The sequence below is a fragment of the Carica papaya genome, chromosome 3, assembly GCF_054855325.1.
Source record: "Carica papaya isolate Zhongbai chromosome 3, ASM5485532v1, whole genome shotgun sequence".
NCBI lineage: Eukaryota > Viridiplantae > Streptophyta > Magnoliopsida > Brassicales > Caricaceae > Carica > Carica papaya.
The window spans coordinates 10,503,214-10,519,948 of record NC_142311.1 but is presented as its reverse complement, the minus strand read 5'-3'; the positions used below and the strand labels follow the sequence as shown (position 1 = coordinate 10,519,948).

The window sequence follows — 16,735 nt, the reverse complement described above, 5'->3', positions numbered from 1 at the left end:
GACCATACATTAAAAAGGAAAGGCAGATTAAATTATAACCGTCCTTCTTTAGTTCTTATATATTGTTTGGACGAATGTAAACAGAGGATAAAGAGAAGAAGAGAAATTAAAAATTAATGTTTTCTTGTTTCTCTGGAGAGAGGTTGAATTTCGCCCTTCTGTGCCGCCTCATCGCATATTGAATAATCTATTAGCCTCTTTTGTATTTTTCCTTTTGGCTATAAAAATAAATTTTTATTTTCTATTTTTTTACACACACACACACACACATATATTATATACATCGTACTCATCTGCTTCTTCTAATGAGCTTGGAGAGGTTTTGAATGGTGGGGGGAGGGGGTTCTGGAAAGATAAATAAAAAGAAAAATGTTTTGTTTGATTATAATTTTTTACATATTTTGTTAATAAATACTTATAAAAGCACATATAAATTTAAAAAATAAAAACCAAATATATTTTTATGTGCTAATTTATTTATTTTATATATAATTATGCATTAAGTTTTCTTGAAAATTTTGTCTACACATTTTCTTACCGGCTACCACCAACCGGTCACAACTGATATATTTAAGTAGCAAAAGACCTACGGCTATTAGTATTGATTTCTTTTTTTAAAATAAAATAAAAAAAAGACTTCAATCATTACTGCATTAAACTTTTAATTTTAATTTAATTTTTCTTGTTTTTATTTAATTACATTAGGTTTAATATATCGGTTTAAATTAACTCCTACAATTTTAAATTATTTTGAAAAAAAAAAAAAAACAAAAAAAGGAAAAAATTCACAATCTAAGTAATAAAATCACAACAATGATTGAATGAGAGTTGATCCAATGGACATTAGGTGATAAGTTTAGTAGATAATGGAGTACGTTTGATCCTTTTGATGAAGTTCACATCACAACAAAGCAAACATCAAGAGGGCAAGGAACATACAGCAGTACCCCCTGATCATCAGTATGTCAATTAAATTTAACGTATGAGATTTGGTATGTAACAAACTCAAAATTTACAATTTATGACCTACAACATTCTGGGAAACACCAGACACTCTCTGGGTTTATCTCATCTGATCTGATCCTTCCCCTGTATGGAATAACAAGGGTTTTTAAGTTAATTTTTCTTCTTCTTCTCCAGAGGGGCAGCATGCCCCTTCTTGGATGTCTTTCTGATATACAAATTTGATTTGATCTGCTTCTTCCCCAACAAACCCCATCTATTTGTCACCCATCTTCAGTGAGTTTAATCTTCTCAGTCTCTGGTCAAGTTCAGCCATGACTGCTGGCTCCTGCTTTTTCCTTTGCTTTGATATGGTGTTTGTCGTCATAGCCCCAACTTTATCAAAAGCCACCTGCAGCATCATATTCAAACGAAAAAAAACCTTTTATTTGGCTTCCTTTTACCTATTTTCCTTGGTCTAAAGCTCTTTAATACTAGTTATCAAATCACCAACCAACATGGCTCTCTTAATGAAAAACAAGCAAGATCAATTCAGTAGGCTTTGTTTGTGCTGAAGCTGTAAAAATGTGTATTCCCACTTATCGGTTTTTAGAGAGTATAAAGGGGCAGGTGAATGAAAGATTCATTTAAAGGAGAGACAACAGGATCATTGACTTACCGTCAACAAATCATCAGGATCAAACAGATGATGAGTTGTTTTCTGTAATATGTTAATTATGTCACCAACCTGATGGGTTAGAAGCAACTCCTCTTCTCTCATCTGCAGACAAAAGACATCACTCAAATTAGTCCCAGCTGATAAATCTTGTGTGTAAATTTAATTTATATTGACCGACTTCTCAACTTGACTGGCAAACACAACATAAACAAGGTGAAAAGAATAATGGCAAGGAACACATGCCTTAAATATAGCCAAAGCCACATGAAAAAGGACCTTTGCTCCCTCGAAGAAGAGGACATCCCATACTCGCAGTGTAGTCTGCAAATAAGTCCCAAAGAAGTATTGTCAAAGAAAAAAATATCGTATTTTCCATACAAGAGAGAAAGAGCAAAGCCATATTGTTCAAACCTCTGAAGGCAAGCTCTTTGAGAAGAGGCATAGGAACCACTCGGTGGCAACAAGGGAAACATCAAAACCCAACTCTTCTAAATGGGTAGCTATCCTGTAATGTAGTCTCTTCGGCTTTAAACACATAACAACAACTGAACGATAGGCAATCCAAGTCAATCAGCATTAGAAATAGGTACCTTGGGCACTGTTTAGCAAGCAAATCCTTAAAAACTCGCTGCTCAACATGGCAGCCTGATAAATTATTTGTATAGCAATCATTGACTAAAACATTTTCCAGGAGGACAGCAAGCATCCAAAACGCATCTTCCTCTGTCTTCATCACAAGCAATAGCAATGCTGCAACATAATTTAAGCCCTGAAAGAAAAAAGTTCTATATTTAACCATGATACAAAACTTGTTTCTGAATTGGAAGTCAACAAAAAATTATAGGATTGGTACATTATGTTATTTGCCCCATCCCTTCACCCCCAGAGAGATCCATGTCAAACCTTCTTTCTAATATGACAATAGAATAACTCGATCTGTAAGTCTTGTTGTTTTAGCAAAATGGAGAATTAACATGTCCACCATGCCAATTCTGTAACCTAAAGACTTACACTTAAATCACTAAGATAACTAAAGGAACCAAGAGTTCACCTGACAGTAGCCAACATCAGAATCACGGAAAGAATATGCAACAAGCACCCGTCGTAAAGAAGCATGACCTTCAGGAGTGTCCAACCATGGGTGACCAGGGAAGGTTCTTGGCAGGTCCTGCATATATACATCAAGAAGAATCAGAATATGATAGATATTTGGGCTGCAATTCAAGAAGTCAACCATTAACACTCTGCAATGCATAATTCTACAACTACAATACCTGAATGACCTAACTTAAAAACCACGCAATGACATTAAAGAAGAGCGGAAAAATAATGCAGGTATTGAAGCATGTAAAGAAACTCCTATCTCCTTGATGAGTCCTTTTCCCCATTTCCAGTTCAGAAAGCATTGCAATGCCTTGCCTCCAGTCCATTTAGAAAGTAGATACATTAGCTAAAAAAATCACAAAATGTTCAAACAGACGGAAAAAGACCAAAAAAGAAAAAGGAAAAAGGAGTAAATGATTAAAACTGCTTGCATTTACACGGTGTTTAAGGAAGGAAATAAGAAAGCAAGCTATGATTTTATCTCCAAGCTGCTGGGATTAAAATAGCTAACTTCAAATGAGGAAAATTTCTTTCCTTGAGAAATGCAGATGACCGTTCTTTGAGTCTGATCTGATCTATTGAGTATTCATTACAATTGTAAACTCCCATCACCAATCAACTAAAATTGAAGCCTTATAAGTTCTTAATTATCAATGTATTCTACAAAATTCCAATAGAAATTGAAGAATTTAAGTTCAGACTTCCGGCAGGCTATGGTAACAAAACCCAGACTTACTCAACCATACCCAAAGGCCACAATTTCCATTCAAAGGAACTTGAATGAAAAAATACAACAGGTGCTGAAACCAATCAAGAAATCCAACAAATTTAATGATGATTATCAGTTTTCAACGAAAAAAATATGTTCAAAAAATTACCCACATGATCAATCTGCTTCGTAGCTGGCGTGACTTTATCCTCTACGGCCTTTGTCAAATCATTATAATAGCTCTCAGGCACCGTAGACTTCTTCTTGGCGGCACCCGAGAGCGAAAACCAGACCTTAGGCCTGAGCACGGGCGGTATTCCCTTCCTGATCAACCTTTTCAACGTGATGGCATTCGCCAAAGTAGAGAATTTGAGGGAAGACTTAAGCGCAATTCCCTCAGAGATAGAGGAAATTTGTGGCTGTAAATACCAGTTTGCGCCTTTGTTAGCCTCAAGAGACCACCAAACACGGCCTTGTTGCCTGACCTTCTCTCTAACCTCATTCAACACGTTGACATCATCCACATTGCCCTCAACCATGAACCCGTAAAGGTCCTGGAATTTGACAGTGAGATTTGCTCTCCTGGCATAGATGCTTGGCCTCAAAATCGGGATTTGGGATTGGAACTCAATAGCAAGTTCTCTCTTGTTTTGTGTCCCAAACATTTCCTTGGACGCTATTGCGATAGATCAGGGAAGAAAAAGATAGAAGGAGAGAGAAGGGTGTTTTTGCGAAAGGTCTTATCAAATGAAGGAATCCCTCAAGCTGGAAACCGTGAAAATGTCAATTTTTTGAAGCTTGAAAAGTTGGGTTTTCCCTGAAATGATTTGATAAAAAAGAAGCAGGTGGAAACAGATACAGCACTATAAAATCCCTAAAGAAAAATATTTACATTATTTACGGCAATCAAAGTCGTTATGCCATTTTCAATAGCTAGAAATTCAGAATATTGATTGTCAACAAAATTTTCTTTTTAATTCTTCTTTTGAGAAAAAATGAGAAAAACAAAAAAAAAAAATTCCTTTTCTGGTAGGCTCTTGAAAAACGAAGAAATGGACTATTAAGAAACAAGAACTAGACCCAGAAAAGGGAAAGTGAAGCGGATAATAAGAAAGAAACCCAAAAAAAATATTTCTTCCAATTCAATTACAAGGAGAAACCAAAAATGAAAAACCCTACAAAAGAAGAAGAAAAGAGAAAAAGAAAATATTACTAAAATTAGAGTGGATATTTTTTTCTTCCAAACAAACAAAAGACAGAAGAAGAAGAATATAATGGAAAAAAAATCCCGATTCCTCCGCGACAGAGGTTCAAAGCTTGAAATTATATGGAGGACACAACGGAAATATAGGTGACCTTAGCAGAAAGTGGAAGAAGTGATAAACTTGAAATAGGGATGGAACTGAAAAACAATTTTGGGTTTCTGGGTTTGACTCATAATATCTTGTAAAAAAAAGTTTTTTTTTTTTTTTTTTTTTAATTTATGTGAAAACATTATTCTAACGTTAGGGAGTGATTGAATATTAAAGAGAAACGATGATGATGTGTTTAGAACTACTTCAGTTTAAACTTCAAATTTTTTTATTTTTTTAGTGACTATTATACCCTACATTTGTCCTTTAGTGACTATTATAATTTTTTTGAAATTATATACAAATTTTTGAAATTTTTCCATAAATATTATAAAAAAAAAAATCTCCCTAAAATTTTAAAAAGTGATAAAATTTTTCATAATTTAATATTTTCTAACATTATGTGATTTTACTTACAAAACATGTAATGTAATTACAGTAATTTTCAATTCGACAATGTGGTGCCTACATTGATGGAAATTTTTTTAAAACCGAACAAAAATTTTACATTTGTTAATTTTTTTCAACATCTTATTTTACTATTAAAACATGTATTTACGATAATTTTAAATTTATCATGTCGTGCCATATAAAATTGATGTGTCAGTTACTTTTTACTACTTTTTAATTTTGTATATTTAATTTTTTTACCATCTTTTATTTTATTCTTCTCATAAACTATCTCGTTTGTGTGCCCTAACACAAACAATTATCTTCTATATCTCCATCGTTTTTTTCTCTATAACGCAACTAAAGAAAGTGGAATTGGAGGTGCAACACAATATTTTTGTCGAAGTAAAAATCTTCTTTCGTCAATTTTCGTATATTTACATTATTGATCATCTTCACGTATATATTTTTATACATAAAATAGGGTGTGTCGTTTGAACCAGTATATTGATCAATATATTCGAGAAAAAAAAACGAGAACAACAACAATGATCTCATATATAAGCAAAAGAAATGACAGAGATATGTCGTCGATAATTTAAAGCATCTTATCTTTATTGTTACAATTGAAAATGATACAATAATAATTGATAATGGATCTGATTCTACTAATATTTATGTCAATTCAATTGGTATCAAATTAATAAATATAAAATTATTTCGTCGGTAAGCTACAAACTATTCAAAAAAGTTAATAAAATAATAATAAAAAAGTCACATTTTTTAAAGTTTAATAAAAATAAAAATATTTACAAAATTTTAAATATTTTTGTATAATTCAAAAAAAATATTTTGTGATCTTTAAAATGATTAATTGGTAAGTATCTCAAAAATTTACTATTTATGTATTCTCTTTTAAATTATTAAAAAGTGTTTAATATATGTTCGACAACTGTATATTATATATTTATCCATATCAAATATTGTTTTTAAGTAATGGATGGTACTTTTTCATGAAGTATTGGTGAGTAGTCTCATTCGCTACTGTTGAGAAAATGCATAATATGTAATATATATATATATATATATATATGTGGGTGGGTGTGCATACCACTTTTAAAATTTCATTTGTTCAATTTCCAAATATATAGAATTAATATGATTTGGGTTATATTTGATATATAGAATGTTTTTTTTTCTTAAAATTATGTGTTTTTTTAGAAAATAAATTTATAGTTACGCATTCATATAAATATATAACAGCTGTATATTTATACAATTCTAAGTAAAAATAAATTAATTTTGTTAAAAACACTAAGAATAAATTTTTTAATTTTTTAATTTCATAATTAGTTTCATAATTTTTATTGTTAACTAATTCGTATAATTTTATAAATAAAACATATACAAATTTAAGAAACTAACACCAAATAATGTTTTCTTATACTAAATAGAAGCTTAGTTTTTAATATTTTGATTTTTGTGAGTATAAATCTCTTTTTATAATAAAAAAACAGCGAGAATTATAAACTATATTTATATATTTTATGTATTTAAAATTTTAAAAAAAAAGTAATTAGTCTTACTATTTAGCCTCAAAATATCACCCTCACTAAATTACCCTCATTAAATATTATTGTTATATTCCGCTCAAATACCCACTAAGTAATTATTAAAATTTATTTGCGTTTCAAAATTTTCATATATTTTTTAATTTTTTTTTTAAATTATTATTTATATTACAATTAAAATATACCGTATAGTGAGATTTTATTTCCAAATTATTTTTTGACAATAAGCTTATTATTTTTATTAAAAAATTATGAATCTAATCCACCACTAGAGAGAGAGAGAGAGATATATATATATATATATATATATATGCTCGCACATCCATGTTGTTTTCTACTAAGAATGGAATTGATTACTTTCATGTTGGAAAATTATAAAATTACTTTGTACACCGAATTTGTACACACCTCACGTTATTCCTTCCATCACGCTTCATTTCCACCAAATAAAAAATTAAATTAAATTAAATTGCTCGTCTCTTTTCCATATAAGGGCAGATTCGTCATTTCAACCCATTTACCACGCGCTTTGGACTTTTTAAGTTAATCGGACATCATGAAGGGTATATACGTAATTTAACGAAGTGGGCCCCACACAATGATTGTATGAAGAAGCTGGCCTCGCGTCCTTCACCGAAGCTCACAACACAACAGATGCGATGCAGATAGCCCAAGGCTTGAGATGGCGCGAAAGCGGAAGCTGTCACGTGTGAGCATGTCAGTTAGTTTTGTCATGTGTGACGCCACACGTGCGAAAACTTTAAGAATCACAAGACAAAAACGGACCGCTGTAATTGTCGTGTGGCTCACCCACACTTAGCTTCTTCTTATCTCTTGCCACGTGTACGTGGGTCGGCCTTGAATGGATTTCGGGCCGGTCTATAAACGGGTGGGTCCAAACTCATTATTATTATTTTTTATATCAACGTGAGATCATGACGATCATATGAAATGTTCAATGAGACGAGAGGTAATTTTTTTTGAGGAAGAACAGTAAAAAAGGTGTCATCAATAAAAGAAAATTAATTGTGAAAATAAATTATGATAATTTATTTATAATTGATGATATTTTTAATTTTTTAATGTATTTGACAAACGTCTAATAATTTATAAATTAGATAATTTATAAAATTGTATGATGAAAAATTAGCTATTTTTAGCTTTTTATAAAAAAAAAAAGAAGATAAAATTATGAACTTTTTAAGATACATTGTTGTTGGCCAATTTAAAGTGAAATCAATGGACCAAAAGTAGAAGAAAGCATAAACAGTGAATATAAAAACATGAAATGAAGTAAACTAAAAATGATTTAGTCAATTATGAAAACAAATAAAACACTTTCAATAGTACCTAAAATATTAATTTCACCTTTTTATTATTTTAAAATATTTAAATTTGTCTCTTTATTTAATACAAAATTAAAAATTAAAAAATAAAACAAAAAAGAAAAAACTTGATTTGCAGACAACAATTTCAGCGGTGACCGTGTCATTAGGTAAGTCAAAAATTAACTATTTTTATTATATGATATGATATCTAACGCTAATATTTATCTTGTTTTAATTTAAGAATTACCATTTCTATACTTGAACATGTATACTTTATATTTATAAGTAATATTTTCATACGTTATTATTTACATTTAAAGTTTAAGTGTAATGAATATATTGTATTTTTAGTTCTACGTTTGAATTGTGCAATTTAAATATAATAATTTTACTTTAATATTTATAAAGATAGATGATGCTACCTATTGATATATATACATAGAGGAGAAGACTAGATTTATTTAAAATATTAAAAAATAAAATCAAACAAATTTATCGCTAATGAAAATCTTAATGTTTTCAATACCTCTACATGTGTTAGCTGATGATATACGTGAAAAAATAATATAAGATATGGTTTTATGATTTCACCAACCTTGGGATTTTCTTTATGAGCAAGACACAACACATCCTGATCCAAAACAATCATACCATACACTTATGTTATGGAGGCCCTACCAAATAAAATACAACAATATATATATATATATGCATATATTATACACACATGTTACCACCTTCTAGTACCACTGATATACATTATGAAAGTCACATATGTCTTGTGATGCCCCCTCAAAATTAATTAAGTGGAATGGTTGAAAAAGGCTTCCTTTTTTTTAATTAATAATTTATACTTCAATTAATTGTATATCTAAATTTTAATTAGGAATTACAGGTTGATATTAATTTTTTTTAAGGTAGAAATTACTCAACATTAATTAGATATTTCAGATCTAGAATCAATGGGTCTTCTCTATTCATATATAATTCGAATCATGCATTCATCATTATATATATATATATATATATGAGACATTTGGCCACTAAGCAACAGAATCCATGACTTGTGACATTAACGTGAACAAGTGTAGGAGCAGCACATGTTGTTTGACGAAGACGGTCCACTCTTATTTTCCTACGCAATTTGTTTAATTAATTAATTAATTAAATTAATCATGATGTATATTATATAATTAAAATTGCTTATAAAATTCAGTCCAAAACTACATTACACTTGTTTTTAATGTGCATTGTTCCCGGCCCATTTAGATATTGAAACAATAAATCTCATACTAAGGTCCATTGTATGTCTTTTATTTCTACCACTAGGCAATACATGTGTGTGTGTTGGTAAATTAAAATTGAAATAATATATTCTAATTTCCATTATATTTAATGAAATCAAACATATATTGTTCTAAAATTACACGTGAAATTCTATATTAATACTATTTTTATTATCATTCTAAATTAGACTCAAAATTCTATATTTTAATTAAATTCTTGTCATCTTTTTAGCTAAACTATTGAATTTCAGAATAAATTCTAAAATTTTCACCACTTACTTCCACACAGTTTCAATTATGATTGTTAGGTTTAGCCAGTTGGTACGTTTAAATTTAAGGGTTAAGAAATTATAAGGCAGATGATGCGCATGCATGGTATTAAATTTGTCATTATATGTTGTGACACCCTAAAATGAAATTGTAATCTAATTTAAAATTAATAAATATAATTTTTTAATTTTTTTTTAATTTAGAGTAAAAATAAAGTAAAAATTAAAGGAAAATAAAATTGAAAATAATTTTGGAAAAGACTGATAAAAATTTGGGTTATGTGAGTATTTTTTAAAGAAAAATTAGAAACCGGAGGTCAAACTGTAATTTAAGAAAGTTTTGCCACGTGAGACGCCCGGTCAGTAGCTCTGATGAATCAAGATGCATTGCGTGACAGCGAACGCTGACGCGGTGTCATGCGGGAGGCCACGAAGGCGATCCACGTGCCCGCGATCGAACGACTTAGATCCGTTCCCGCGTGCACGGACGACCTAGATGCGTTCCCTCCCCAAACGTAATCGGACGGTCAGATTTGAACGCGATCGGACAGTCCAGATTAGATCGCGATGGACAACCTAGATTGGATTGCGATAAACAGTTCAGATTTATTCCCTATTTAATTGTGATTGGATAGTCCAGATCAAACAGGATGGACGGTCCAGATGAAAAGTGGACAGATATAAATAACCCTCATCCACACTAAACCCTAACCCTAGCCACCAGACCTCCTCGCCGGAGAAGAAGACCCGGCCGCGGGGGTGGAGACCGCCGCAACCCGCCGCTCCACCGGAGCCCTTTCCGACAGCCAAAAAAGGTAAAAATTTTCCTTTTTGCTCGGAATTCAATTCTAAACTCACCCATGACTAAATTGGAGCAAAAAGACCGGCTAATTGGCTAGAAAAAGTTGGCGAAGTCCGGCGGTGCTGCCGTGGGAACTTTCACAAAACGTTTCCGATGAGAACCTTCCCGATTCCCGTTATGTATAATTTTTTCACCATTGTGATCACCGTATCTTTCTTTACAGGTTGACTAGAGCAAAACATCCAACCGCAGCGTGAGCCGGAGGAGCCGTCGCACCGGAGCACCCTGCTGCTGGTAAGTTTCAGTTTGTTATAGTTTTTCGACCAACCGAGACTCCTTAACGTATTTTCTCGCAGGGATTGATGTAAAGTCGGCCGAATTTGGCTGAAAATAGCTGACCCGAGGCGAACTGCCGCCGCAAGCGGCGGCACTCCAGAATTCTAAAATTGGCCAAGTGGGCTTTGGGACTGATTTTGAATTTGTTTAGAACATTTGTAGGTACTATTAACAAGTTTTTATTTCTAAATAAAAATTTAGGAAACCCAAAAATCGTCTGTAGGCACAGTCGAACAACTTAGCTTTTTGGGAATCAATTTGAGTAAGGATCTCTCACCCTATTCTCTATAATAGAATTGAAGTCTAAATAAATAACAATCCAGTATTTTGTGCGAATTTAAAAAATATGCATAATTAATTACGGATTGCTAATGGAGCTAAAATTAAAAATTATCTACTCTTATTTGTTGATTATTTTTATGATTTATATGTATGATGGTATCTTATTAATTTATTTTATGACTTTGAATGCATGTATAGTTTATTCTATGTGTCTACGGCTGAATTGGAAAAAATGAAGGTTTAACGGTAAAAATTGTGTGATTAAGTGAATGGATGAAACGACAGCCTAAATGGATATCCTCGGATATGGTAGAAGGACTAGGTACATAGGGAAACCTATCGTGAACGTTGTCTTATACCGGACAGGGTATCGAGACTTGGTAATTTGGCACTCATACCATACGGGGTATGGGGGCGACTTGCTTCACCCTCATATTGGACGGGGTATTGAGACTTTTGTAATTTGGTGCTCATACTGAATGGGGTATGAGAACGACCCATAATGGAGAATGTCAAAGGAAAGGGTTCACGTGTAGTGGGGACATTCATATGAACTCCCATGGATACTAGCAGGTTGATAAAAAGATGACAGTTATTGTTTGATTTATTGATGATGGATATATAATTATAATATGTGTTATGTTGCTGATTATGCATAAAATCATGATCTGTATAATATTATTGTCTGTATAGATTATTTTTATAAATTCTACTACGGTAAGTGGACGATAAATAGTTTTATGATTGATGAATGAATTTGCTATATTTAGTGCTCCATTAGTAGTTTTTGATTTTCTACCAACCTTTATTTCTGTGTCGCTGATATAGTGTGATGTTCTTACTGGTCCAGTATAGTTCATTCCTTATTTAACCATTTCAGATCAAGCGGACTAAGTTTTAGTGCCCGAATCGCAAAAGGATTGCGAGTAGATGGTAGTTTTCTTTATTTTTCGTTTATTTCTTTATTTCTTGTATTTTTTTTAAGGACTGAATTCTGTAGCCATGTTTAGTTCTTTAAGTTATTGTGTTGGGAATGTAAACCTTGAACATTTATTATGCTTCTGCACTTAATCTATAATTTATTTTCTTTGGATATTTTCGGGGTCATTACAGTTGATATCAGAGCCACGTTCCTTGGACCCATTCCTTACACGAAATCTTTAGGGAACACCAAAACAATGGATTATCACTCAACTGTTCCTTGTGAAATGCAGGTACATATAGATAAAGAGAGGAAGACCCCCACTAAACCGAGCAGCCCGGGAGAGTTCGCTTAGAAAAAATGTTGACTGGATATTTGAGATGCTGGAGAGACTCATTGTTGCCCAGCAGGGCCGAGAGGAAATGAGGGAGCTACCTGACCCTCCCTTGCTGCCATAGGTGGAGCCACCCCTGCAACGAAAGGATACTGAGCTACCCCGGTGCGATCCTGTTCCTCCACAATATCGCCTGACACCACCACACTATGATCCGGAGCCCCAGCCGCAGTACCCCCCCACACCACCACAGTACAATCCGATGCCCCTACCGTATCAGCAAGTACCACCGCAGGGCCATCCAGTCCATCCTCAGCACAACCCAGTCCTTCTTCTACGAGACCCAACTCCTCCTATGATGGACTCAGACTACATAGAGAGGTATAAAAGATTAAACCCATCTACCTTTGCAGGGGGATCATCTTTTGATGATGCTGAGTACTGGTTAGCAGAGACAGAGAAGGTTTTCAAGATCCTTAGAATGATTCATGAACAGAAAGTCATCCTTGCTACCTACTTGTTAGTGGGAGAAGCAGACCGCTGGTGGGAACTCAAATAGACCACCCTGCCTATTCCAGTTACTTAAGAACAATTCCTGGCGGCCTTTCATGTAAAGTACCTTTCAGAGCATCTCTAACATATGAAGGAGATGGAGTTTGTACAGTTGGCCCAGGAGAACATGATTGTGTCAGAATATGCTCGCAAGTTTTTAGAGTTAGACCGATATTTCCCTGAGACACTGTTGGATAAAGGGAGGAATGCTAGAAGGTTCGAGTGGGGTCTCCACCCAGAGATCAGACAACATTTGTTTGTCCTAGAGCTCAGGACTTATTCGGCCGTTCTGGCCAAAGCACAACTAGTGGAGAGGAGCTTTCGCACCCTCTTTCAACAAGCAGGTAACCTCAGACCCTCAGCTCCACCCCGCAGACCAGCACTTACTACACTTGTTCAATTGAACAAGAGGCCTAAGTCGGTGATCCAAGGTCTCCCTCAGGCTCTAGCGGCAGGACGCGGTAAGATCTGTCAGCATTGTGGCAGAGATCATGGGGACTGACCCAACTATTGCCTTAACAATACCTGTTGCATATGTAGTAGTGACCAACATTATGCGAGGGAGTGCCCGAGTAACCAGAATCAGACCAGACCTCCTATCCAGGGTAGAGCTTACAATCTCACCCAATAGGATGCAGAAGCTAACCCAGACGTGGTACATGGTATGTACACTATCTGTAACTATCTTGCTCATATTTTGATTGATACTAGTACTTCGCATTCATTTGTTTCACCTATTTTTTCATCAAAATTTAATGTATTACCTGATAAACTTGATTCTGTATTATTTGTGTCTACTGTTGGGAGTATGACACTATTAGGAGAAGTTGTATATAGAACTTGTGTCATAAATATAGCAGATAGAAAATTGAGTGTGGACCTAATAAAATTAGACACGGAAGACTTTGATCTAATTTTAGAAATGAACTGGCTAACGACATATCACGCCACCGTAAATTATTTTAGTAAGAAAGTTGTATTCAATCCTCCTAATGAGGAGCCATTTACAAATTAATAAAATTATTTAGTATTTATTCCCTCATGACAAATTTTCTTATTATCAAATACTTTAACCTTGATGTTTTCTCCAACTAAGAAAATCTAAAAAAGAAATTTGTATTCAAGATATTCTAGTAGTCTGAGATTTTCCAGATGTGTTTCTGGATGAACTACCTGAACTGCCAATGGATAGAGAAATCGAATTCACCATAGATCTTCAGCCAGGCACCCGGCCGATTTCGGTTGCTCCTTACCGCATGAGCTGTGTTGAGATGAAGGAACTGAGAAAACAGATCACTGAATTACAGGATAGTGGGTTCATCCGGCATAGTGTGTCCCATTGGGGGTGCCGAAGTCACATTTCTAAGGAAGGGAGATGAGACATTGAGGTTATGTATTGATTACAGAGGTATGAAGAGAGTCATGATCAAGAACAAATATCTCCTCCCCAGGATTGATGACCTCTTTGATCAGTTGTAGGGTCCCTAGGTCTTCTCTAAAATAGACCTGCGTTCAGGTTACCATCAGATAAAACTCAAGACATAAGACATCCCCAAAATAATTTTTCGAACCAGGTACGGACACTATGAGTTCCTGATCATGCCATTTAAACTAACCAACGCTCCAGCCATCTTCACAGACTTGATGAATAGGATTTTTAGACAATTCCTGGATCAGTTTGTTATTGTGTTCATCAATGACATCTTGATTTATTCAAAAAGTAGAGAGAAACACGTTCACCATCTGACTTAGTTTTGCAGGTTCTCAGAGAAAAAAGCTATATATAAAGTTGAGTAAGTGTGGGTTCTGTCTTGAGCAGACTACCTTTCTGAGACATATAATATTAAAGGATAAAGTGTCAGTAAACTCCGAAAAGGAAAAAGTAGTGCTTGACTGAGAAAAATTAACATCTGTTAAGGAGATCCGTAGCTTTCTGGGATGACAGGTTATTACTGCAGGTTTGTGGAAGGGTTTTCTAGTCTAGCTGCTCCTCTAACTCGGCTCACAAAGAAGAATATCAAATTTGAGTGGGATGAAGACTGTGAATTTTTTTTTCAAAACTAAAGAAGCGGCTGACTACTACAACTATGTTGGCTTTGCCGAGTGGATCGGGTGGATATGCAATTTACAGTGATGACTCCCACCTAGGTCTGAGTTATGTTTTAATGCAGCATGAGAAGGTCATAGTCTATAGGTTCAAACAGTTAAAGAGTCATGAGAAAAATTATCCCACTCATGATTTAGAGCTTGCCGCAATCATATACGCCTCGAAGACTTAACGCTATTATTTGTGTATGGAGACCTTTCAGATCTCTACCGATCACAAGAGTTTGAAACATATATTCACTCAAAAGGATCTCAACATGCGTCAGAAAAAGTAGATAAAAATTTTCAAGAATTATGATTGCGACATCTTATATCGCCCGGGTAAGAATAACGTGGTAGCCGACGCACTCAGTAGAAAAAGTGTAGGTACATTAGCCCATTTGATGGTTTCATAATGCAGACAGATAGGGACTGCACAACAGGTACGGCTTCAGGATCTGAAGAGATTCACATGTTTAGGCCACCTAACTGTTCAGCCTGAGTTAATCCAGAGAATAAGGGAAGCTCAGTTCACCGATTCTACCCTAGCAGCCCTCAAGAAAAATGCAGAACATAGAGTTAACTCAAAATTCTGAGTCTCCGCCGATGAGTTGCTCAGATTGCAAGACAGAGTATTTGTTCCAGATGATAGTGAGTTAAAAAGGGACATTATGATATAGGTCTATAGCTCAAAGTTTATCATGCATCTCGGAAACACTAAGATGTACCAAAGTATGCGACCCCGATTTTGGTGAAACGGGATGAAAAGAGATATAACTGACTTTATTTCTAAGTGTTTGGTATGTCAGTAGGTCAAGACAGAGCATCAACGCCCAGGTGGGCTACTTCAGCCGTTACCAATTCCTAAGTGAAAGTGGGAACATATCACCATGAACTTCGTGACAGGATTACCTAAGACACACTCAGGACATGATGCCATCTAGATAATTGTTGACCGACTTACCAAGTTTTCTAACTTTTTGGCCATCAGGATAACCGATTCGTTGGACAAGTGTATATCCAAAAAGTAGTCAGATTACACGGAGTACTAGTGATAGTAGTGTCCAACAGGAACCCTAGGTTCACTTCTCAATTTTGGTCTAGTCTTCAGTAAGCCATAGGAATGAAACTATCTCTTAGTACTGCATTCTACCATCAGACCGATGGGCAAGCAGAAAGGACAATCTGCACACTTGAGGATATGCTCTGAGCTTGTATTCTTGACTTCGGAGCCCATTAGGATGACCATCTACTCCCGATAGAGTTCACCTACAACAACAGCTACCAAGTAAGTATTGACATGACTCTGTATGAGGCATTATATGGTCGCCCATGCAGATTGCTGATTTGTTGGGAGGAAGTGGGTGATAGAAAGCTGTTCGGCTTAGATGTGGTAGAGGAGACTACATCCAAAATAGTTAAGATCAAGAAGAATATTCAGACGGCTCAAAGTAGGCAGAAGAGTTATACAGACACCCGGATGAGAGATTTAGAATTTGAGAAAAGCGATCGGGTGTTCCTTAAGGTCACTCATTTCAAGAGAATTAGTAGGTTCGATAAGAGAGAGAAACTGAATCCCCAATTTCTTGAACCATTCGAAATATTTGACAGAATTGGTACTATCGCCTACAGACTGGTACTGCCTCCAGAACTTTCTAGGGTCTATAATGTGTTTCATGTGTTCATGCTACGAAAGTACAACCTGGACTCTTCTCACGTGTTGACCCAAGAGCCTCTTTCATTCAAGGAGGATTTGTTCTACGAAGAAGTATCGATCGACATTATGGACCGG

General features: G+C 34.5%; 1 protein-coding gene across 1 annotated transcript; it reads right to left on the bottom strand.

Annotated features, from left to right (window-relative positions):
* Nucleotides 1–855: 855 nt before the first annotated feature.
* On the bottom strand, nucleotides 856–4,239 carry LOC110808845 (Ypt/Rab-GAP domain of gyp1p superfamily protein). The gene is made up of 7 exons (XM_022034461.2): nucleotides 3,608–4,239; nucleotides 2,673–2,789; nucleotides 2,212–2,390; nucleotides 2,033–2,126; nucleotides 1,865–1,942; nucleotides 1,622–1,723; nucleotides 856–1,354 (listed from the first exon to the last, which is right to left on the bottom strand). Exons 1-7 carry the CDS (start codon nucleotides 4,097–4,099, stop codon nucleotides 1,220–1,222), a joined length of 1,197 nt encoding a protein of 398 aa, XP_021890153.2. The 5' UTR covers nucleotides 4,100–4,239; the 3' UTR covers nucleotides 856–1,219.
* Nucleotides 4,240–16,735: the final 12,496 nt, after the last annotated feature.